General features: G+C 34.5%; 1 protein-coding gene across 7 annotated transcripts in view; it reads left to right on the top strand.

Annotated features, from left to right (window-relative positions):
- The window catches only part of LOC121422304 (rab11 family-interacting protein 3-like), a 56,365-nt gene that overhangs the window by 21,015 nt on the left and 10,285 nt on the right, over nt 1–25,065 (top strand). For 3 of the 7 annotated variants that reach the window (XM_041617247.1, XM_041617252.1, XM_041617253.1), the window contains 4 exons: nt 4,561–4,743; nt 12,383–12,466; nt 16,994–17,020; nt 23,978–24,013. In XM_041617247.1, coding sequence (XP_041473181.1) covers nt 4,561–4,743; nt 12,383–12,466; nt 16,994–17,020; nt 23,978–24,013 — 330 coding nt within the window. The remainder of the gene's footprint in view (nt 1–4,560; nt 4,744–12,382; nt 12,467–16,993; nt 17,021–23,977; nt 24,014–25,065) is intronic. The other 4 variants (XM_041617250.1, XM_041617254.1, XM_041617249.1 and 1 more) reach the window with 3 other exon arrangements.

Below are 25,065 nucleotides of genomic sequence, written 5' to 3'. Positions count from 1 at the left end.
TGACAGTCTTACTGAAGCGTAGAGACCGTTAGATATTTTTCCAACTGCACTTCTCTGAGAAAATTTCAAATATTCAAATCTTGGATATATAGCGCCCTCTCTCGGCGATGCTTGATTTAAATTTTAAAAAATGGGCATTCAAGCACTTATCTTATAAATTTAGTGATTAGATATCCAAAAGTTACAGACAAAGAACATACGGTATCTTGAAAGTTTCAGCCCATTCCATGATTTGGAATAGGATTTAATTGAAAGACAAAAACACACAGATATTTTAATTTGATCGGGTGACCCGATCAAGTTAAATTTCCATGTAAAATTGCAAAATTTATCCTGTAAAACACATTTTCATTTCATATCCTCCACATCATAACTGTTATAGGGCATATCCATTCATATTAGCTAGCAATGAATTGGAATAGTGATAGGTGCGTTTTGGTGGATTTACCAAAACTATACACAAGCTTTAAGAATCTTGATTAAGATTGGGGAGATGTTGTCGGGAGTACTTGAAATGAATAACAGTGATCAGAGAAAGGGACATCTACAATACTATACTCTGCTCTAAATTATAAATGGAAGTTCATGTAGGCCTACAGGTGTTTGTAGAGGTGGAAGGCTATGGAAAGACGGAAAAAACACCGAGCCTCTTTAATTTCGGCAATCTGAATTGGCAGATTGCTCTAATGGTGCATAAGAGCATATATGCGTTACAAAAAAGGGCAACATCCTTCTCTTTGAAATTAGCTGTTGCTTGAGTTGGCATAAATATTTAATTAGCAATGCAATTGTTTTCAATCTAGTCAATTTGTGCATGTCCCTCGATACCAGCCCGGCATTAAATGTTGCATTACGAAACCCTCATCAGTGATATAGCACCACATCATCCGAGCCATTTTGTGATTAGATGGAGGTGCTTTATACTGTGTCTTTGTTAGTAGGGAAATCATTAGAATCAATATGTTTGGGATTAACGTATTGGAATAAATAGTGAAGAGCTTGATTGAATATCCGATCAATTATTGAGAAGTTGCTTGTTCAGGTCGGTGGGTCCATATTAAAATGGCCGACACTACTGTGGCACTGTATGCGACACATTACATATTCATGCTGACACAGATCTTGAGATGTATTCATTCTTTATTAGAATGGATTTCTTTGGGATGGATAAGAAAATGATTAGTTTGATTGAATTTCCAATCAATAAATGAGAAGTTGCTTGCTCAGTTAGGTGGGTCCATATTAAAATGGCCGACACGACTGCACTGTGTGCGACATGTTAAATATTCATGCTGACACAGATTCTGAGATATATTAATTCTTTATTAGAATGGATTTGTTTGGGATTAACATGATGGGATGGATAAAGGATGAATAGTTTGATTGAATTTCCAATCAATAATTGAGAAGTTGCTTGGTCAGGTCAGCGGGTTCACACGAAATGGCTGACACTACTTTGGCATAGAGTACATATATGTCTACATACACTGTACAGCTGTATGTAACACATGTGGATATTAATGCCAGCTCATAGTACTTGAAATAATCCATTCTATTGGAAGAAAGTAAATTTATGGAATATACCGGTACAGTAGTTAAAATAATCAGTGTAAATTTGGGGGGCACTTTCAGTCATTTCTGGGGGAAAAATTGCATGTGCTCTTATTTAATTCCCATGTGAATATTGAAGTAAAACAGGGCTGGAAATTTCTGGTTTTTCTGGAACCTGTCCAAACTTTGGGTGAATATAACTTGTCTTATACTCTTCATGTACATGTACATGCATGCGCATCCAGCGTTTGGCAATTAAAGAATGTTGATTTTTTTTTAATGTGTTTATGAAGACATTTTTCCCTTGATGTTATTCAGTGTAAATATTTTTTGTAGTTTTAACTTGATAAACTGTCCCAGTATTACAATTGCATGAAATTTGAGCCTTTGCAGAAATATCTTCTGGCCGTTTTGATGCAAACTAATCCCAGCATGTTTGTAAACATGTTTGTAACTTCAGATTAACTTGATGAACATTTTAATGTGATGGTGATTTGCCCGGGAGCTACATCTAGGCATTCATTGTATGCTAACCCCTCTACAACGTGGGTTTGAATGCAAAATCTTCTCGACTCTGGATCTTTCTGGGTCATTCCAGTGAATAACCTTGTGGGATTAGGAATGATCATTGATTTTTATTTTCTTTGTTGTTAAGAGAACATTTGGGCAAGTTTTGTGAGCTGTGGGAAGTGTTGATAATACTTCTCTATTGATCGATTGTGAAGGACAGAGGTGGAAAACAATGAGGTGCAGTGGGGAGGAATTCAGTGGACGTCAGATGAAATAATGCCTCAGAAGTGTGTTTCGCTGTAGGTGAAATGTACATCTGTGGTCAGTGGGTCAGTGCTGATCTTAAAGGGTCAAGTCCACCACCACAACAGGTTGATTCTAATAAACAGAGAAAAGCAAATAAGCATAGCAGTGAAAAATGTTAACAAAATAGTATAATAAAAAGTTATAGAAGCTTTAAGTTTCACAAGTTTGTTTTCACATCCTTAGAGTTGAAATTAGGGAGTCTGCAATGCCACAAACTAAATATTTTTTTTAACTGAAACATGAAATATTTCAAATTCTATACATGCACATACATGTACATGTAATCATTTCTTTATTTCTTTTTCAAAAGAAAAAGCAATTTAAAAGAATTAACAGGTTGGTCAGGTTATGACAAAAAATTGTTGTTTTGTCTACATACATGTACATACATTTGCACTGTTTTCACACACACCTCAAATGTACATGTACACATACATGTAATACTGTATAACTTGATGAATCATGTACAATTTTAAATCCACACCCCTATTGCAAATACTGTACATGTACACTGCTTTATACATGTATGTATAAAGGTGGTTATAGTCCTACATGTAGGCCTCGTCAACTACATGTATAAATATGATTTCTAAAGGTATAATTTCTCTTAATTTTTCCTTTTTTTTGAATGAGAGAAGTCAAGCAGATCATGATCATTGATTTTGAACATAAATACTTTTGCTGTGGTATATTCATGTATGTATGAATTAGAGCAGGCTTGCTGTACGACCATACAGTTTGTATAGAAGTTGTATCAATTCAATAAAAGATCTGTAGTTTAGACAGGCACTACTGAGGCTTATACAATTTTTCAAGTTTTTTATTGATTATTACATATCACTGGACTCAATGAGTCAGTGAGAATTCGAGACCTCACCCATTATTGGTATGCAATGGGACCTTCACCAGATGTGTCTGCATGCTTGAAATGTATTTTATAATCAAGGAGTTACCAGCACTCTTTGTTTTAAAGGTAAATGTTAGTTTTGGTAACGATATCAAAATGAGTTCGTACAGAATCCAATGAAATGACCACCAAAGTGTCTGTTTGTATAAATAAAACGCATGTGCCAAAGGATTCTGGAAGAAATTGTGTAATTGCTGAGAAATCAGCAAATAAGCACAGGATTCGGGTAGGGCGTCGGGCCCGACGCTCTAAGCAATAATTATACATTGTCCCACGTGCGCTTATCTGTGTTGGGGATTTTCGGTGTGAACATTTTTCAGCGTAGATTTCAAGATTTCACAAAGTTCAGTTAATGTAACTGTACCAGATCTAGATCCTCGATGATATACTGACAATTAAGCCTTGTTTTACAGACTTTCTCATGAAATCAGTGTTTACTGCAACTACTGGAATTTCTCTTTAATCAATTTTTTACAGCCAGATTGCAGGCATATAAATTTGCTGAATGTACATGTATGTTTTGTAATACATGTACATGTAGTGTGATATTTTTCATGCAAAAGGATGATAGACATATAGATGAGTTAATGTAATGACAACAGCCAAAATTTAACTGTTTTTTTTTATTTGATTTAAAATGAAGGAAATTGATCTTCAATTCTTCAAATATTTGTTCAAGTGTATACCTGGGCCCCGTCTTACAAAGGGTGACGATTGATCCAATCAATCATAACTCTATGGAAATCCATCAGTGCCATAATTTTTTCTACAGGAAATTTGCAAAATGTCCTTTGTAAACAAAGGAGAACACACAAAATTGTCAAGAAATCAATGAATTCTTGGATAAACATTCATATCTAGAAAATCTTTTGAACAGATATGCATTTTATATGTTGACTTTGCTGGCTTTCCATAGTTGTGATTGATCGGATCAATCACAACTCTTTGTACGGGCCCCAGGTGTTGCTGACTCTCCTGAAAGTAGCCCTAGTCCAAACCCAGCTTTGCTTTTTGTTTCTGCCATTTATCAGACATGCTTGGACCATCCAATGTCTGTTATGATATAATCCTATTTGATTTTTTTCAATTGTAAAGAGATTTTGTATAAAAAGCCAAAGAAAATGTGAACCTTACACCATTCCAGTTTTTGGTTCATGGGCACTTGCAACTTTAAAATATTTGATTGTCTATTTGAAAACATCGATTTCTACATCAGCTTTCGTCTTCAGCTTTCATCTATCTTTCATTTTTCGACTGACCAAATCGATCTCACCTTACTTCCACAGTACCCAAAGCAACCCCGGTATGGCCTTTTCTGTTCCTGTCATCAACGGTTCCGAAGAGAACTTTGAGGACTTTGGCGAGAACGATGCAGGCATCGAGCTGGAAGTCCAGGATGCCAGCAGCCTCTCTGATTCGGCAGAGACGGCCATCACCGACAGACAGACCCCGACGAATTTACTAAATGGGTAAGCATGTATTCTGAATTTTCTAAGAAACGGGTTAAACTTGCCTGATGTGGACCTTCCATAAGGTGAATAATAACCCAAGCTGAAGCAATTTATTACTACAATGTAGATCAAGGGCCTGTTGTATAAAGAGTTGTGTTAAAATAAAAATATTTAGCGCAAGTCCCAAATGCGTGCTTTGCGTTTTATTTTTAATGAGTAGCGTTTGATTGCGACTTTTTCTACAACGGGCCCCTGATTAAATGCAAAAAAATGGTCGGATTGGTCTTCTAAGCTGAATTTTTTTTCTATGTAAATCAAAATGATCTTCTACATGAAAACCATAACAATTTCCGTTGTCCCAAAACAATCAAGATTTATAAAAGGCAATTAAAGTTGGTTTGTAAATGAGGCATGAAGATGCTTTTTATAGCATGTGGTGGTCTTTTCCCCTTGTAATTGGTGTGGGAGCTATCATGTTCACAATTAATGTATGTTTTCTAAACAGGCCTACTTTCTTTTTTTTCCTGAAGTATTCTGGAGAATTATAAAGGCCTTTTCAGACTATTTTCATGGGAGTTGGCATCTTTTTTGGCAACTATCTTGTCACTTTATGCCCCACTTTTCATTTAAATTAACACCATTTCAGTTTGCTTCAACTCAATCTCCTGCAGAGAAATCTTTGGCACTAGATCTGATTTCTCTCCAAACTTGTCTATGCGTGGGACTACATTATGATCAATTTACAGTCCCACGCATAGAGGCCAGTGTCGCTGATTGATCATTTTGTGGGAAAGAAACTCTCTCTTATCCACGATGATTGAAGAGCAATTGGGGCTCATTTTACCGCAAATTGTCTCGAATATCTGTGATTTGTGGCTTATTTCAAATGTCATCGGAATGAGTCCATCATTCAAAATTGGATCTTATTAATGCGATGCTATGTATCACATCATGAAATCAATATACATCTACATGCTCAGGACATGTTTCAAGAGAAACGGTCTCTTCTTTGAGTTTCTGTGAAATTGTTTTTTATCATAAATGTTCACGGGAGATGAAAAAAATTTCATTGATCTAGTTTAGAAAAAAGTCAAGATATATTTCATGCAGAATCCAAGAGACTTATGCGGGCCTTAATTTTTGCGTTTTACTCAAATTATACATTTTCCTCCAAGCAGAGTGTCCATAATTTATTATAGCAAAATACAAGATGTTCAATGTCTACATGTAAATGAGAAAATGTGAAATTCGAGCTCCATTCTGCATAGGGGAATATCGTAATTTTTTTTTCATAATTTAAATACCCTAAAGGTAAGAGCAATGTCTTATTATTTTTCTCCCAAAGTATTCTAATAACAATGGAGGTATTTTTTAGCTAATGAAATTTGCTTCCATCAATATTGTCCTTAATACCCCAAAGTACGATGACAATATTACACAGAGAAACAGGAGATTGGAGTCTACTGTAGCCTCAGCCCTAGACCCTGTCTTATTTGTTAAAGGACAAGTCCACCCCAACAAAGAGTTGATTTGAATAAAAAGAGAAAAAACAAGCATAACACTGAAAATTTCATCAAAATCGGATGTAAAATAAGAAAGTTATGACATTTTAAAGTTTCGCTTAATTTCACAACAGTTATATGCACATCCTGGTCAGTATGCAAATGAGGAGACTGATGACGTCACTCACTATTTCTTTTGTATTTTATTATATGAAATATTCTGATTTTCTCCTCATTGTCAAGTGAAATAACAAGTAATTCCTATCTGAACATGTGTAATTAGCATTGCATAATACTATATGGTTCAGTCAAGTTGGTCCTTATTTTCAAATCTGTAAATAATTAAATATTGTATAATTCAAACAAAAGAAATAGTGAGAGAGGGACATCATCGACTGACTCATTTGCATGTCACTGAGTTGTGAATATCACTGTTTTGTGACAAATAAGCGAAACTTTAAAATGTCATAACTTTCTTATATTCCATCTGATTTTGATGAAGTTTTCAGCTTTATTCTTGTTTGATTTTTCTCAATTTATTCAAATCAACATTTTTCTGAGGTGGACTTGTCCTTTAATTATTTGTTTAAGAGTCTGTATGAGTCTGTGCATGTAGACTATATGTAAGGCAAACCAGTGGATGCAAGAAATAACAAAACCTGATTTGGACGAGCAGAATTCAATTTTTAATGCGGAGAGAGCTTAGCGTTGTTGCTCATCCCTAGCCGAGTCCGGTTCGTAGCTCTAGGATATGATCACATGGGATAAACAACCTTGATCCAGACCCCCCTCCCCCACGAAGGAACGATGATTCAAAAGGGTACTTTGCCTTGATTAAAAACAAGCAAGAGTGCTTGAAGAATTCTTGTAGGTCAACACTTAAATATTGTTTGAGAGACGACGATATGAATTTGGGGGATAAACGTTGTAAAAACAGAAATCCCTTAAATTTCATAACCGTACTGCTTTTGTTGCTTTGGGTTATTAATTATAGCAGTACATAACAAGAAGACTGGCAGCTATTTCCTTTTTTTTGTTAAGTTACAGGTACATTGGAAGAGAAAAGTGGTGAAATTAGATACAAGTTCATGATGTTCAGTTCATTAAAAAGATGTTATGTTCTGTTCAAGTTCAAGATACTTTCTAAATGGGAGAAAATGTGAGAATTTTTTTAATGACTTGGGAAAATAAACATTGCATTTAACACACAGTGCAAAAAGGGCTAGTATGTATGTTTGTACACATTCAAGCTACATGACCTGTTGTCTATGGGCTGTAGAAAGAATTCTCTGGACATGTCATTAAATTAACTTTTATCTGGGAAGAGTCGAAAGGTTCAAGACCATATGAAAATCATATCATGCCATCTACATTACTGCTATTTTGCATGGCATTGCACTTTTCTCCCCAGGCCAGCAGACGAGATCTGGATCTGGCAACGCAGGACCCTTCGCTGGGCATACAAATGCATGGGGGGTGTGGGGGGGGTACAGGGGACATTGGTAGTTAATCGGGGTGTGTTCAGATGTGAATGGCAGTCATGAAAAAGGGTTCATTTTACTACCGGTAGTCACAGCCTGTTCGTTGCTCACCGATGGGGGTATTACGTATTGAGAACTAACTCGGCACGTATTGATCGTCCTGTCAACTACCTCTTGTTCAGGTAGGGTCTCGAGTTCAGGACCGAGTTTATAATGAAGTTAAGTAGAAAACCAAATGCTCTAAATCTCTGAGAAATACATGTATATATGTATGATGTAGTTGGGCAGGGGTAAAAAGGTATATTGGATGAAGAGATATCATTTATGTGTAAATAAGGGGGTTATCTTTTTATTAGAATACAATTTTTGTAAAACATATGAAGAAGAAAATGAAGAGTTTCATTTGTTTGAATCTGAATTTGTTTTTTAAGTTTTTTTTTAAAGAATTTGTCTAAATCTAAACATTTATTTTTTAATCTTAAATGAGAAAAATGTATCCTAATTTGCATGTAAATTTCCTAAAAATCCATGGAGATGTTCGATACACTGACATTGTTTGTACAGTATAATCAGATTAATATTATTTTTAAACATGTGCAGTACGTCCCAAGCGATTATTTCATTAATGTTTTCCCTCCAGGTGAAAATTGTGACAAAGAGAAGGCGATTCAGAATTCAATCAAATTAATTTCACTCTAAGAAATAAAATCATGTCGGTTGTATCAACCTCCCAACTGTTTATAAAATGAATTTTCATAATCACCACAACATTTGAGCTCTTTGAGTTCTTATTAATTATTAACCAACCTAATGAGTTGTTTAAAAGAATTAAAACAATGTTCAGCCCCTGCATTTAAGCCTCTTGATTAGATGATTCAGTAGCCAATCGGTCAACTCCTGTTAATCCAATAATGATCTGTTGCTGCCTGTGTGAATAGGAGATGACCTCATTATAATCTTAGATTTAACGAGGTGGCTTATGAAATGAATTCTATAAGGTCAAATGAATCTGTCAGTTTAACGAGGATGAAGGCACTGGTCAAAGAACTATGCAGCACTTGATTCAGATTGCAATTAGACATAATATTGTATGTATGCACAATGCAAGAGGAAACAAATTAATGGCAGGAACGCCCATCTGCTCTCCTAATGGATCACCAAACGATTTTCCACATCTTTTTTTTTTTAATTTCCAGAATGTAAGCTCTGAGGCTTGAATATGCATAATCACCTAGTGCAAGCTCACATATATAGGGCCTATCTGCAAGTGAGAGAATGACATAGAATAATATAATTGCATTTGTCTTTATTCATTTATTGAGCCTGCGGCTTCTTAATGTCGGTGAATTTTAATACGTTGCATTAGATTGCATAGCACAAAACGCCACACATATAATGCACACTCCACCATACCCCCAAACATTGCTTGGGAGTTCATAATCACGCGACCAGCGGGAGAGCATCACACAGCTGGTTGCCATGACGACCTAGTCTCGTGTTTCAATAGCCGTTGAGTCGGTGGTTTACATTCGGGGGGCGGTGTGGGTTCTCACGAATCTCAGTGTCCGTGGCAATGGCAGGTCGGCTGATGAAATGGTTGGAGTGGACGTTATGCGTGTACATGTGGTAACATTGATACTCAGGAAGACCAGCAGGAAGACCAGTGGGGTTTGGCAAGAAAAATGCAATTGAAGTCAATTTTAGGTCCCAACCAACATCAATTGAAAGTCATGCATTTCATTGCAAATTTGCAATTGATGGATGGTGTGCTTCTTGCAAGCAACAAGTATGAATTGGCTATAGTAAACACTGATCTATCGCTTGTAAATATGCAACTGAAATTTGCAGTTGATGGCAAATATTTTCTTGTAACACCTGTCGGAGGTTTCATAGAGCTGTTCGTAAGTTAAACGTGACTTTAAGAACGACTAGTGATCCTTTCTTGTGGGAAGTGATATTCACCATTGAATGTACACTGGTGGTTATTTAGTGCATATGAAAGGCTCACCAGTCATTCTTAAAGTTGCTCTTAATTTACGAACAGCTTTATGATACCCCCCCCCCGGTATTGAAGTTTTGAGGGTATTGTACATGAAGTCATGTTTAGAAGTTATCGATAAAAAATATGGCATGAAAATGATGAAATTGATAGAGCAATTAATACTTCTGCGTAGCACAGGGTATGAAATAATTTTTAGTTTTTATTATTTAGGGGATTTTTTTTGTCTGCACAGTGGGATGATTGCTGAATTTAGGGGCTATTTCTTCCATTTCAAGGGCTACTTTTTGAGCATTTAGCAATCATGCTGCTGAAGTAATGTCATTATTTTGCCACAAGTGTTATCACAAGAATATTTGTGACAGATCTTAGGGCAGCTTTAGAAAAGATGGTCGCCCCAAAGCATTTTATGTTGAGAATTCTAAAGGCTATTTAGGTCGTCATGAGGACAAAATAGCTTTTCACTCTCAGGTATTCCTACACTGGTGTGGCATGAAAATACAGCTGAGCACAAAGGGTTTATTTCCAATTCATCTAATGCCAATTCAATTGCCAACCCGTCTACCATCATTTGGTCTACCATCAGTTCGTCCATTCACCACATGGTCTATAGTACTTTCATGTAGTCTAATATCATTTCTACTAATAACCAGTTCGTCCAATAGCCATTTAGTCCATATGCCATTTGTTCTTATTGAACTAAAGTGTTAATTGCGCAAAATGAATGAAAAGAAAATGGGTATTTATAGACCAACTGGTTATCAGACGAAGGGTTGATAGATGAACTGGCGATTAGACCAAAGTGATGATTAGACCAAATGCTTATTGGACCAAATGGTTGTTACACAAAATGTTGATGGACGGAATGGCATTAGGCTAAATGAAGGTAATAGTAGACCATGTGGTGAGTGGACGAGTTTGCAGTGGACAAATTGGCTATTTACCAGCACAAAGTTTAGCTTTACCAGAGAAATGTACTTTTCCCAAACAGGGAGATGTAAATTTCCTTGGTTTTAAACTGCTATCGTTATCGAGAGTGGAGTTACACGTGTATATTGCAATCCGTCATTCATTAATCTATTGGCATTGAGTTTGACGACCATGGAGGAAGGGCAACAATGGCTAATTAGAATATGAATACAAGTGTCACACCGAAGATAAACTGATGTACGAAACATATATTACAGGGAATCTCTCGAGGCCGTCCATCGGTGCAGCATTCAGCTATCGTGTGAATATCACACATCTCTTCAATATTGGCACTTTCTATGAGTTAAATGCAATGTATGTACACTCTAAACACAAATCAGTCAAAAATGACTAGTTAATAGGGTCAGCTGGGTGCAACTGCTGTTCTATTCATATTTGACTATTTTCTAGTTGTATTTTACTAGAACAGAGTTATTTCTAACTAGAATATATGTCAGAAATATGACTAGCATATCAGTTGTGCCCAACTGACTACTTGTCTAGTAAATTTGACTGATTTGTTTTAGGAGTGGAGCCTACACTCTTGGCCACTTTACCAGTTGATAGGAATTACTTGCTCAGTGCAATTAAATGTTATTTGATCTACTAGCATAGATTTGCATATTTCACTATTAAAGGAGAATGAAACCATTGGAATACGATAGCTTGTGTGAAAATAGAAAAATCAAAGAAACAGATCAACAAAAGTTTGAGAAAAATCGGACAAATAATGAGAAAGTTATGAGCATTTGAATATTGCAATCACTAATGCTATGGAGATCCTCCCATTGGCAATGCAACAAGGATGTGTGATGTCACTGATGAACAACTTTCCCTTAGGTGGACTATAAAATACCCTCAAAATGTCTCTTTTTACTTTTTCTTATGATGATACAAACTCTTTATCCAAGATGTATTCTTAAAAACATTTATTACATGCCCTCATGTAGAAAGAACACATGATCTATGGATAGATGTGATAAAAGAGGCAATTCAAGTGAAATATATACTAAAGTAATGGGGAGAGTAGTTCACAAGTGACATCACACATCTTTGTCGCATTGCCAATTTGCTATCTCCATAGCATTAGTGATCGCAGTATTCAAATGCTCATAACTTTCTCATTATTTGTCCGATTTTTCTCAAACTTTCTTTGTTCTTATTCTTTGATTTTTCTGTTTCTACACAAGCCTCTCCGTTCCAAAGGTTTCATTCCCCTTTAAGGGTTCAATTCCATATAGGTCTACAGATGGTAATTTCTCTCATCTCTTTGCATTTTTTTTTTTTGGGGGGGGCTAGGTGGTTTGCTGGGGCTTTTTTTAAACAGAATTTATCAACAAGGCAAGTTTTGCCCTTTTCAGTATTAATATTCCAATACAGTATGTGTAGGACCCTGTTTTTATTATCAAAAGAATTCCTGATGCATGTAAAATGTTAGCGGTTATAAATGTTATAATAATGGCTTTTTTCTCTTTTCCATTTGAACCATCTCAAATAAAAATGTATTAAATCTTCAGAGGTTTTTTCCTCTTTGAGTGTACTGTACCCTATTACACCCTATACTAAGGAAAATTTTGCTTTATGGATGGTATTAAATGAATGTTTTTTCCTTCCCACTAACAACTTAACAAGTGCGATAAAATGTTACTCTTTGTTTTCTTCTCTTCTCCCAAATCTTCCATTTTTCTTCCTTTCCCTCCGCACAGCTTGTCTCCTTATGAAAGTCGGAAGCCGTACATGTCCAAGAAGGATGTGTGGTCACACATTCATCATAACCATCATCATAAATGGTACCTCCTTCCTCCATTCCTTCTTTCTTTCTATCTATCTATCTATCTATCTATCCATCTTTCACCATGCTTGCATTGTAACCCACATGCTCTTATCTCTACATAGTCAAATTTGACTTGCAAATGTTGTTCGCTGGGAGTCGACTCTACTCCTAGTCAGACTTGGAATGGTGTGACAGTGGAAAAAAAAATCACTGGATTCCAAGTCAAAGTGACTAAAGAAGATTCACTTTGACTTAAAAAAGAGTCGATTTCCAGCTATCCCCAATCAGAGTCAAATTTGACTCCTCAGAAATGAGAGTGCATGTTTGATTATTTTATGGGAATTTAGTGTTGTGCTTAACTGCATATTGTATCCTATTGATGTGCAGCATATATCTGCGAGTGTATTCTTATGCATGGGTTCTGCCAAATTTCGTAAAGGGAAGCATTTTTAATTTTAAAACTAAAGTTGCTTTGCAGGCTAAATGAATTTAACATTTTAGCATAAAGGGAGCTTTAAATTTGCAACAAAGTGAAAAGTTGTTTAAGGCAGCTGTCATATTTGCTTTCATTTTTTTTCCTGTATTGAAATATCAGTGCTCCCCTTTCAAAAGGAGGCTATTATTGATTAATATTTCAATAGTCCAGGTACTTTCAAACCTTTAATAGTGAAGTGTCTTGAATGTATTCTGCATACAGCTTCTTGATGTGCATCTTGTATTTATACATATCTCTTAGTTTTTTGGTTCGAGGATATGGATGATTAACTTTTAATTTGCAGAGTTGATTTGGCATTTATGATTTCTAAAGCAGATCAAGAGGAATTGCATAAATATTATTAGTTTTGCGGCATTCTTTTAATGATAATATTACGTTTTGCTGCTTTCTGATAATAATGATAATGATAATAATCATATTGATATTAATAATTATTAATGTTATTTTTATTAATATTAATAATAATAATAATTATTATTATTATTATTTCTTTTACTGATCATAATGATTTAAGGAACCAGATTTGGATTTTATCTGGAAACTCTTTCATGGATTTAACACTGGCTTATATTATGCAATATTTATTTGGTTTTGTCGATAACAGATTTTTTTTTTCATTCTCTTGCACTCGTATATAGCATTGGTTTAATGAAAGAGAGATTGATTAATCTGGTTGCCATTATAATTGCCTGTACAGAATGCACATATATATTTATAGCATGTACTTTTATATGATTTCTTTCTATGTCTGGTTCAATAACCCATCCTATTTTTCTATTCCTTAATTTCTTTGTACCTTCAAGTACTCTGCAGTCATCATTTATATATACAGGGCGCGACAAACCCGCTTGCCCGATTGCCCGGGGCAAGTGAAAATGACGTGCGGGCAAGCACCTCTCAAAGTCAATTGCCCGATCGGGCAAGTGGTTGCTGCGTCTTTTTTTTCTGTACCGTACCTCGTTTTTCCATAAATCATCTAAAATCCACACTCAAAATCATGAATAAGCCTTAAAAAATAGGAGTAGCGCCGTTTCAAATTCCGAAATTGCGTTATTTTTTCTGTACCACGTATTTCCATACATGGTACGGTGTGGTACCAGTTATGAAAAAAATCAACGCAATGGCCGGGAAACAGTTGAATGTAGTATAGGGGTCCATTATGACTACCACCATGTGCAATTTCTAATGCACATTTTCCACCTTCCGATATCACAATTCTGTGATAAAATAATTAGAACTACACAGGAAATAAATCACAGAGTCTAGTAACTTCGCATTGGTGAGTTGTCATGTCATTCGGCTTTGCTTTTCAAAACGGCCTATTAACATCCAAAATAACTTGCCTTATTTGTTAATTATAACTTAAAATTCATTTGTTTCCCTTTTTGAGGGGATGAGGTAAATATCAGACAATAAATCATCAAACAAAGCTCCATCTATTTTACAAGGCCGGCGGGAGGCTCACACATGTGCGCATACTAGCTAGCCAGTCTGAGCTCTGTCTCTCTGCCAGAGCTCTGGGGGACAATTCGCTCAGTAAAGGCCACAATGATGGTGATTTTCTGTTTCAGACAGAGTTTACATTTCGGGTATATTATTCAAAACTTCCAATAAAGTTTGATGATTTCTTCATTGTCATGTATATTTAAGTTATTAATGAATACATTCTCACCAAATTTAGACTCCCCCATAGAGAAATGCAATTTTCGTGGAAGTCTGCGTTTTCAAAGAACTTCAGGAAAAGTTAGGGTATGTGGGCCTTTATTACACGGCCGAGTACAGGTTATTGTACTGGAATAGGCGAAGTAGAAATTAGATATTGAATTCATTTATATCAAAGTTCAACTCACAGTCACACCCACACAAACACACCCTCGCACACACACACACACACACACCCAAGATTCTAAGCATAGTGAAAAAAAATACTTAAAAATCATACAATATTAAACAATGTTACTAATATAATTCATTAATAAGTGAACAGGTATTATTTAAAAAATTGGGCAAGCAGTTTTTTCTATCGGGCAAGCAAATTTTTTCATCACTTGCCCAACAGGGCAAGTGACGAAAAAAATTTTTGTAGAGGCCTGTATATAGTAGCATAGAAGCATATTTTATATTCTTTTGTAAGGTATCTTTAAACTGCAAAATGAATTTTGATGCAATTTGTTGTCATCTTCCATATTTTCCTACTTATTGTGGGTACATGATTGTTTTTTTTTTCATTCCAATATGAAAAAAAAAATCTGTTGAGAATTGAGAGACATGTCAATGATCTTAATTCATTGTCTTTGTTCAGCACTCTGGCCTTTCTAGTGTTCAAAATTAAGAACAAGAGAGGGGGGTGGGGTGGGGGAGAGAGATATAGTCATACTCATTTGCATATTTATAAAAAAAATGTAATTGTACACTCTATTCTCTTTTCAAATGTTGTCCTCCAACCGCTATATATATTTTTTGTGACTGCCGATGTGACATGAATTGTCATACTTTTCAACGATTCTTGATTGCTTGCAAATGTGTATTTTCTTGTCTACATGTATATACATGTAGGCCTATTTTTCATACCCTCATCCTTCTTTTTTTTAAATTAAAAAAAAATGGTTTATGATAAGTTCTCAAATGATTTTGACAAATCAATACATTTCCACTAAATGCTCAAAGTGTACAATAAAGTATTCAATCTCTTATTTTACAGACAATGACATGATTATCTTATTAAAGTGTATGATATTCCAAATTTCAATCTCAGATGAATTCTTAATCTGTACCTCCAATATGTCACAGTACACACGTAACTCCTGATTGAATGTAGGTATAGACTTAGAGCATATAATCCAAAATGCACACAATTATGTCACTCATATTGTGCCGAAGAGAAATAATACACTAGTCACCCTCTCATATCGTAGATTTCTTTTGGTCTCATTTGGGCAATATCAATTAGCATAATTGCCAGTGGCGTGTTGAAGGTGGGTTTGCATATTTCAAGGTTCGCTATGACGATGACGTTAGAGTAAACAGTCTAATATTTCCAACGATGAATGCAACAAATATTCAGATGGATATGGTTGGTTAGTAGTGGATTGCATTATAAACAGTGGACACCCATTGTACTAGGCTATATCAGTATTATCATATTCAGTGGTGGATCCCAGCGGGGGCTTGAGGGGCGCCCCCCCCATATTGTGAGAATTTCCATTGACTGTATACATTAACAGAGCTGCCAACTTAAACAAGAGCATTTCAGTATTTCAAAAGTAGAAAATCAGTATTTTGGTGAGGTAATCAGTATTTCCGAAGAAATGCCATAGTCTAACACATAAAACTGAAACTTAGAAATCAGTATTTTGCTTGAAACCATCAGTATTCTTCTCATTTTTCAGTACTAAATACTGAAAATCAGTACTAGTTGGCGCCTCTGCATTAAAACCGATAAGTCTGAGATATTATCTGTGCCCCTTTATTTTCAAATTTGCTATTTGCACCCCCTCTTTAAAAAAAAACCCTGGTTCTGCCACTGGTATTGCCCTCTATAAATGTCAACCCCAATTGATTTAATTCATTATTTTGTGTCAAGCATCAATTACTTTTGTCATCCTCTTTATCTCAGGGTGATTAGAATCTATTGTATTTTAGTATACAGCTTGGAAAAAAACATGTGGGTCAGGACAGACATATTTTGGTTCTGATTATTTTTTGCTTTATCATAGGACTTTCATGTTTTTTTTACATGCTGTATGGGGTAATTGGATTGCTGTACCGAATACAATACTTTGCTACTTGGGAAATGGAAAATATGTGATAATTTGTGTGGTTTTTTTTCTTTTTTGGGGGGGGGGGTATCATACATGTATGTCTTCCATTATTTCATGAAAATTTGATTATTATTATTATAAGCTGATTTTTGTGTGTGCTATAATCAATGCATAGTCTTTTAGATTTCATCAATGAAATAGAAATTCCTGCAAAAGTCCTTATATTATGCACTTTTGAAAAATCAATTACAGTACCTGACTTTCATTATTTCCTCTTAAAATGAAGCATTCATTGCAATGGATACATTTATAGGTAAATTTGTGAAATAAATTGTCAGTTTGATTTATTTGTCAAGTGTAATTTGTGAAAATGAATATCTTTTTTCAAAATAGTTAATATAATTCTCTTCTTTGCAGTAGTTTTTTTAGAGAGATGTTTGATCCAGTTAAATGTATTTTTTGTCACTTTCCTCATTTTCATATACATGTATATTGTTTTACTTTTAGAAATCTTGTTGCATTTTTAGAGTTCTTTTTTAGTATAATCTTCCTCACTCCATAAAATTTTAAACTGAGTGTGACCAATTTCTATGCATTTAGTGTGATACAATATTATTTTATCTTGAAAATCCTTTCTCTAGTATTAGAAAGCGTGCAATAGTTAAACCCCCTCGCAACCATCCAAGGTAAGATACACAATCCTTTGATGGTAGCATTCCAACCCCAAAATTTCATGCCAAAATAAAAAGAAAAAGATGTTGTTTGCTGAATAATTGTTTGATATTGCTTAAAATAGGAAAAATGCTGTTAGTCATTGCTTTCCATACATATCACTATTTTTATTATTAATATTATGGCACACTTTGCCATTCAACAATTGTTTTTTTATACATTTGAGCTACTTTTTGGAAATTTTTCATTTCTTTGTTTTTTAAACATATTTACACAGCTGGTCTATTGTTCACAATAGGTGTTTCCTCAATTTCATCATAGCATTACCTCCAGGACTTTGATTTCAATATTTTTAAGGAAAGGCCGCTTTTTATATGTGATTTCGACCTTTTTTGTTCCTTCTCTTTTTTCTTTCCTGTATATATACGCATATATGAATAAGTTGACACTATTTTTTTCATTTCCAAGGGGGATCCACACTTTAGCTTTGCTTTTAGTGGACCCCCCCCATTTCTATTTATGCTCAATTTCATACTGTTTTTTTTTTTTACGAAGTAAGAATGCTCGTCTGTATCTGATTTATATTACTTTGTATTTAATGGAAATGGAATAAAGAATTGAATTGAAAAATATACAGGGCATATTTTGATATTCCAGTGCCAATGCGGGGAAAACATCCAAAGGTCTCTTCAAACATGGCATTTAGGCCAGTCAGTAGGTGGTTTCAGACCGCCTCGAAGTTCGCCAGTTCCAGGTATTCTCTGATCGGGAAATTTACCCCGATCAGAAAATACCAGGTATTTTGGTAATGTGAAAGCAAACTACGCGTAATTTCCCCGAAAGAAAATACCCGCTAAATAGTAGGTACTTGGCGAAATTACGAGAACTTTTGTGGGGATTTTTCCAAGGTCGCAGGTATTTTGGCGATGTGAAAGCAAATTACGGGAACTTTTAGCCCAGCGTGTCGTTGGGTGCGGCGGCGTGGGTGGCTGCTGGGCTAGTGATTTTGAATCACGCGCCTTGCCTGCTTATCAGACCATACTGCGCATGCTCGTAACTTCGGGAACTTATCCCGAAGGATGTGTTTCGGGGCGGTGTGAATGCAGGAATAATTAACGGGTATTTTGTAGCCTTAAAAAGTTCTCGTATTTAACAGGGATTCTTGTGATCGAGGCAGTTTGAAACCACCTAGTGTGATATACCATGAAAATGGCCTTTAGTGGCCTTGGATTAATTTAAGCCCTGCACCTCCATTAAAGAGTAATTTGAAAACTGATTGTCTTGAAAACTGTTACCTGAAAAGGAGGCAATTATCACCAGCCATGAAAAAAATGTGAAAGTGCCTCTTTCTCACAGACATGCTTTTGTGTTCCTCTTGTGACATGGGTATTTATTTTGAATAGATTAATAGTTAACTAAAGAAAAATTTAAAAAATAGAGTTTCCCAATTCTCCCCCCCCCCCCCCCCCCTTTCTCTGAAAGTCATGTATGTAATTTTAAAGTTAAAACCATCATTCATTGTTTCAATGTGAAAAAAATATGCCAAAGTTTGACTTCCCTTATGATGTATTATTGTTTGTGCTATGTCATAATGTCAATGTTTGATGTGGCCAATATTTTCTTTGCAATTCACCAAACCATTCATGCCATTCCATATGCTCTACATACAATTGTAGGTCTACAAAAGTGAAACACATAATATCTAGTCATAAAATTTCCTGATTGTTCTTTTTAAAATTTGTTTATTTCTTCTGCATTCTGAGAAAACTCATAAAACCCCCCAAATCCCATGAAACTTAATGCTGAGTCATTCTATAGCTAATTTGTTATGAAAGGCACAAATTAAAAGAGATAATTATGCCTATTTAATATCGTTTAGAGATTGTAATGTTTTTAAATCATTCCACAAGACACTTCATGGAGTATACACTGAGCTTAAGTCCTAAAACAAATTTGTTGTACATCAAGACATTCATGTAGGTTTTTTTTCATTTCTTCATATTCCATGAAAAAAAGTGATTATACACAAGTTATATTCATGCTTCACTGTGTGTGCTTACGTTGAAGTGCAAATATGGAGAAATTGTGAAGTATTGTTTGTAGAAATGATCAGGCAAAATTAGTTTCTTTTGTAAAGTAGAAATTATTGGAAGGTTGTGAAATTAAAGTCATGCACATCAAGAGCAAAAGAAATAGAGATTAGGAAGATCATTTGTGTTTCAGACAGGTGCACACCTTGTAGCATAGGGTTTTTGCCTCATATGCTATTCGTCTACCAGTTTGTCTGCCTTTCTTACTGTATATCTATCCATCCATCCATCCATATAACGTATTTATTTGTACATTTGTCTTTCTTCTGTCTATCATTCTGGAAATCTATCCATCCATCTTTTCCTCTTTCCTTCTATCGATCCATCTACATGTATTCATCCATCCTTCTATTTATCCTTCCATCCACCCATCCGTCCATCCATCCATTCATATACCCATCCATCCATATAACGTACATCTATTTGTAAATCTGTCTTTCTTCTGTCCGTCATTCTGGAAATCCATCCATCCATCTTTTCTTCTTTCCTTCCTTCCTTCCTTCCTTCCGTCCATCTATCCACCCATCTATCCATCCTTCCCAATTCTTTCTTTGTTTACAGCAACCAGTGGATAATCACAAAATTTTGACATTGACCATATGCCTATTACAAACATATAGTTTCTAAACTTGCTTTCCTTTTAGATCCATTTTGAGCAAATCCTAAACATTAAACATGAAATTTCTTTCTGTCTCTCAAGTGAAGATGATGAAATTATAATGATGCTGGACAATATAGATTACCAGTGCTTGTATTATTTGCACTCTGCCTATATCAGACATGTACAGTATTATTCATGTCTCGATTATTTGCTTAGCATTGCCAGATCATTATCATACAATGACAGCAAACATTGTACCGTAGGGATTGTTTGTAAAGGAGGGGCGACGCATGGTAGCTTATTACGGCTGTCCATTAAAATTATTGACTGCCTTTATGACTGAGAAGAAGTAATGTCCAGAGTCCTGCAATATTTCAAATATTGTGCTCTATTTGACACCAATATCATTCCCTAAAACACAGAAGAATGCTTACTTTAAAACAAAAAGAAAATCATATCAAGTTCATTTTCATAATAAAAGTTTTTAAAGTCAGTGACGAATTGAGGATTTCATTTTAAAAAAGAGAGAAAACAAGAGGAAACTTGATCATAAAGGTACATGTATCTTTACTCTTTAATTAAAAATGTTTTATTACAACATGCATTTCACTACAGCCAAAGGCTGAATAAACAGGTAAATACAATTCAAAATGATATAAACAGTAAATGAAATAATACTTCAATCACTTCATTTACTTAGTTCAGCAGATGTGTAATAATTAGCTTAATTGGATGAGTGTGCCTCTATGAATAATTTTAACAGAAATATGGCGCAATATAAATGCTGTAGATCATTATCATCATGTCATCATCATAGAATTCTTGTATATAAGTGCACAATAATTTCATTTAACAATATAAATTATTCAAATTAAAAACTATACATATTATTGAGCATCATAAATTTGAATTTCAGAAAAATATAAATTGCACAATTTAGCAATAAAAGTTTGCACTTTCAATTGTTAATTATCAAAGGTTGTGCATCCCTTTATCTCCATATTGGGTATGACACTGACATGATAAAGCATTGCTGTGGCAAATCTTGCAATGTTGCATTAGCGATGCTGTATTATACTTATATTATGCTGCATAATTTGTGTTGACATCTGTATTGTAATGTGATAGAGATGATATTCTTGAAGCATTATAGTTTCCTAGAATTCTAATTACTCTGTCGAGAAATCTGATCCCACGTCTGTGAGAGATGATTGATAGTGGTAGAAAGGGAAAGGCTTTTCTAGAAGATAATTCAAAGATGCATTACCATTAGTATAGATAAAAACATAAAGGGACTGGATTTTCTAAATTGTATCTTAAAGGTGCATGTCTTATTAGTCTGGAAACAAGTTTGAATGGTACAAAAAAAAAATAGATTGTTTCTGAAATTTTAAACGAGAAAAATCCAGAAAACCAAATGAGGAGACCTGGCAAGGAGTAGCTGTATTATAATGTAGGCCTATATATTTTAATTTTGTGTAGATAATAAAATTTTGTTTAATTGTAATTGAAATTACTGCGTGGAGTTCTTGTTTGATTAAATGGCAATCACAGGAAATGATTCAATAGGGGCAGGACATCAACTTAACTCATGAAAACCAACTTTTCTCTCATGTGTAAAATTAGTTTGGATTGCAATTTTACTACTAAATAAAGAAGTGATATTACACTTGACTTGATATTGAAGTAATTGTTTCATTGTGTAGGCTACTTTCCAAGTATTTTGGTCTTATTGGTAAAACAAACTAAAAGGTGGACTTCCCTTGAATGAATAGTCTTTGTTCATCACTTTCCATTGGATTTGATCTTAGTTTGCTATTTAGGATAAGTGAAAAAAAAATCTGGATTTATTTTACTGGATTAGTGAAGAGTAATATAGGGAATGAATCATTTAATCCTTCTTTCATTTATCTATTGTGTAGACTAATTTCTTAGTATTTGGGTCTTATTGGAAAAACAAATTACAAGGTGGACTTCCCTTGAATGAATGGTTTTGTTCTTTTGATCTTAGTTTGCTATTTAGGGTAAGTGTAAAATAATCTGGATTACTGGATTAAAGAGCCATTGCACTTGATTTAGTATGAAAATGAGCTATATAATGATAATCTTTCTTTGAATTGTTCAGGCTTTTTTTTAAGTATTATACTGCCATAATGGAAAGTCAAGTTCATACATGATGGACTATCCTTGTATAGTCTTTGTTCATCACTTTCCATTGGACTTCATCTGAGTCCATCATTTTAGGATTAGTGTAAAATGAATCTGGATTACTGGATTAAAGAAGAGGTATCGCGCCTGAATTAATATGGAAATGAGAGGTATCGCATTATCTTTCTTCAATTATATAGGCTAATTTCAAATACCAAGTTTCAGGATGGACTTTCCTTTACTGGTATAGTCCATCACTTTCCATTGGTGTTCATTCACCTTAAGTTAAGTGTGATTGTGCTATCACTCAAGCGTGAAATAAATCTGGATTACTTAAAGAAGAGGTATTGCACTTGATTTACTGATGGGAAGTGACTCTTTCAATGTCCGTCTTGGTGGGGGTTATTTTCTATATGAATTTTGAAAAAGAATAGAATTACTGGTACATGTATATATCTGAGGTGTACTTGGAAACCCAAGATCAATTTCCTTAAAATGGATGGATGTGAGCCTAGTTTATCCTTTTTAGCTCTCAATGAATAATGTTACACATTGAGAGCCAGCCCAGAAGGGTCCTAATGAAATTAGATGTTTAATTTAACACCCTTTTGTGGGCTTTGTGTATAAAGTCTGTTCATAACTTGGAAGTGTTTTAAGTCTTAAATACACTCATATTAGATTTTATCCTTTTTAGCTCTCAAGATAACTCTATACTTCGCTTACTGCTCTGAATCTTGAACATATTATTTACTTACTATTCTTGAAGTCTGTTATTCTGTATTAAAATTCATTGATAAAATGGTGCCACGACATTTGCTCCTGCGACAATTGCTCTGATAGGGTTTATGTTAGGTATCGGGTAGGGTATAGTGTCAAACTGAGTGTTGAAGTTGGTCATTCGATTAGTGTGTGGAATTCAGAGCTAGTCACCGGAGCAAATGTTAAGGAACCTATGACATTCATGTCCATGTATATACACAGTAAGTAATCAACTAATTAGTGCCAGATCCAAGGTGTTAACTAGGTGTGATGGAACAGTGTATTTTATGGTGTACATGTAAGCTATTAAAATGTGGTGTTCCGTGACTTCCTTCTCTCCTAAACTTTCTTTTCATCAAGGTCTCTTCTTTATAGATATAGATCTTAATTTCAAATATGCATGAAATGTAAAGTGGAAATGATAGATCCATATGATATATATTTGTAGCAATGTAATTATTGGTTTGATTTTATTTGCATATTGTTCTTTGCTTTACATTATATCAACTTGTGTTTAAGTGTTTATGTACTAATCCTTTGAATATTTATTTTCCTTTTTTTTCCTTTTGCTAACTCTCCTTTTATATCAGTATTTACCCATTTACAATTGTTTATTATTTTTGCTCATTGGTTTTTTCTGAATTCGATATTGAAAATTCAATAGAAATTTTAAATCAGATTAAAAAAAAAAGAGAGTAAAACATGATATTTCTACACCATACTAATGGTAGAATAATTATTTGAGGGTTATGATTACCGGTAATCATCCAATTATGAAGTTGTCCTGCAGCAGATTGTATTAAAATCTGATCTAATGCAGAAAATAGGGGGAAAGAGTTATAGGACAGAAAATCTAAGATTTTCCTAATAATCAGTAGATTCATAGATTACTTTTCAAACGATTAATTACGTAGGAGAAAAAAATAATGCTTGTCTTTTGTATAGAAAATTTATAATTTTACACTAATTTTCTTTTTCTTTTCTCTTTATTACATTACAGCCCTTCAAAAAGAGTTTCATCCAGTGACGTAGCAAGGTACGAAAGATTCTCATCCGTTTGAAAGAATTTGTTTTTTTATAACCCAAAGTTATAAAATACCTGTTGAATTTAACAATGATTTAAAAAAAAATTCTTACAATCCTATATGCTAATTACTTGAATGAATCCACTTACTAAAAATAAAAAATAACCACAGATTGATTTGTAAAGGGGATCAAATTGACCATCACTTTGTGCGTTCTCTCAGAGCTATAGTCTTAAAGCAGATACGAACCAATAGCACCATCTCAAGTCCTCAACTGCTCATACCTGGCCAGTTTCCTGACCCTTAATACTAGTTTACTCTAGTAATATAGACCCACTTGAATGATAACATGTTAATTAACTACTCAATATGTTTATGCCGCAATGATTATGTTACCAAGTAGCAAAACAATTACTTTTCCTCTCAAAACATTTTCTCTATACAAATACGATTATGGGTCAATATATTCTCTGTAGGAATTAGTAGATATCTGAAAAAATACATTTTAAGACTATGGCCCATATTCTGAAGTCAGTCTTAACTTAAACTCAGGTTTAAAGTTGTGGTTTAAGTATGGGAAGCCAATTTTTACATAAATCACTAACAGTAGAGATACCATATCTCAGCTCATTTGGCTCTCAAATCATTTCTACTTATTTATGAAGTATAGATAGATGGTTGTCTTCACCATCGATTAATCAGTAAAGAGCACAGTAAACATAAGAAACATACAACTTAATACAAATTTTGACACTTTTGGCTTCCCATAATTTTAGCACAGAGTTAGACCATGGTCTAAGTTAAACCTGACTTCAGAATACGGGCCTATGTATTTAAAATACACTGTCAATGAGAGACTACACACAGTTCACTCCCCCTTTGAAATATATATCTGTTGAGATAATACAGAGAATGAGTTAGCCTATAGTTTACAACGCCTACTTAGCGAGTTGTACGCGATCAAATGGGAGGCTGAATGTCATACAATCGTACCGTTGCACACAAGACGTACCATCCAAAATGTACCGTCCAAAATGTACCATTGCACGGCTTTAGGAGGTGA

Source organism: Lytechinus variegatus, chromosome 10, assembly GCF_018143015.1.
Source record: "Lytechinus variegatus isolate NC3 chromosome 10, Lvar_3.0, whole genome shotgun sequence".
NCBI lineage: Eukaryota > Metazoa > Echinodermata > Echinoidea > Temnopleuroida > Toxopneustidae > Lytechinus > Lytechinus variegatus.
This window is presented reverse-complemented; position numbering and strand designations above follow the sequence as displayed.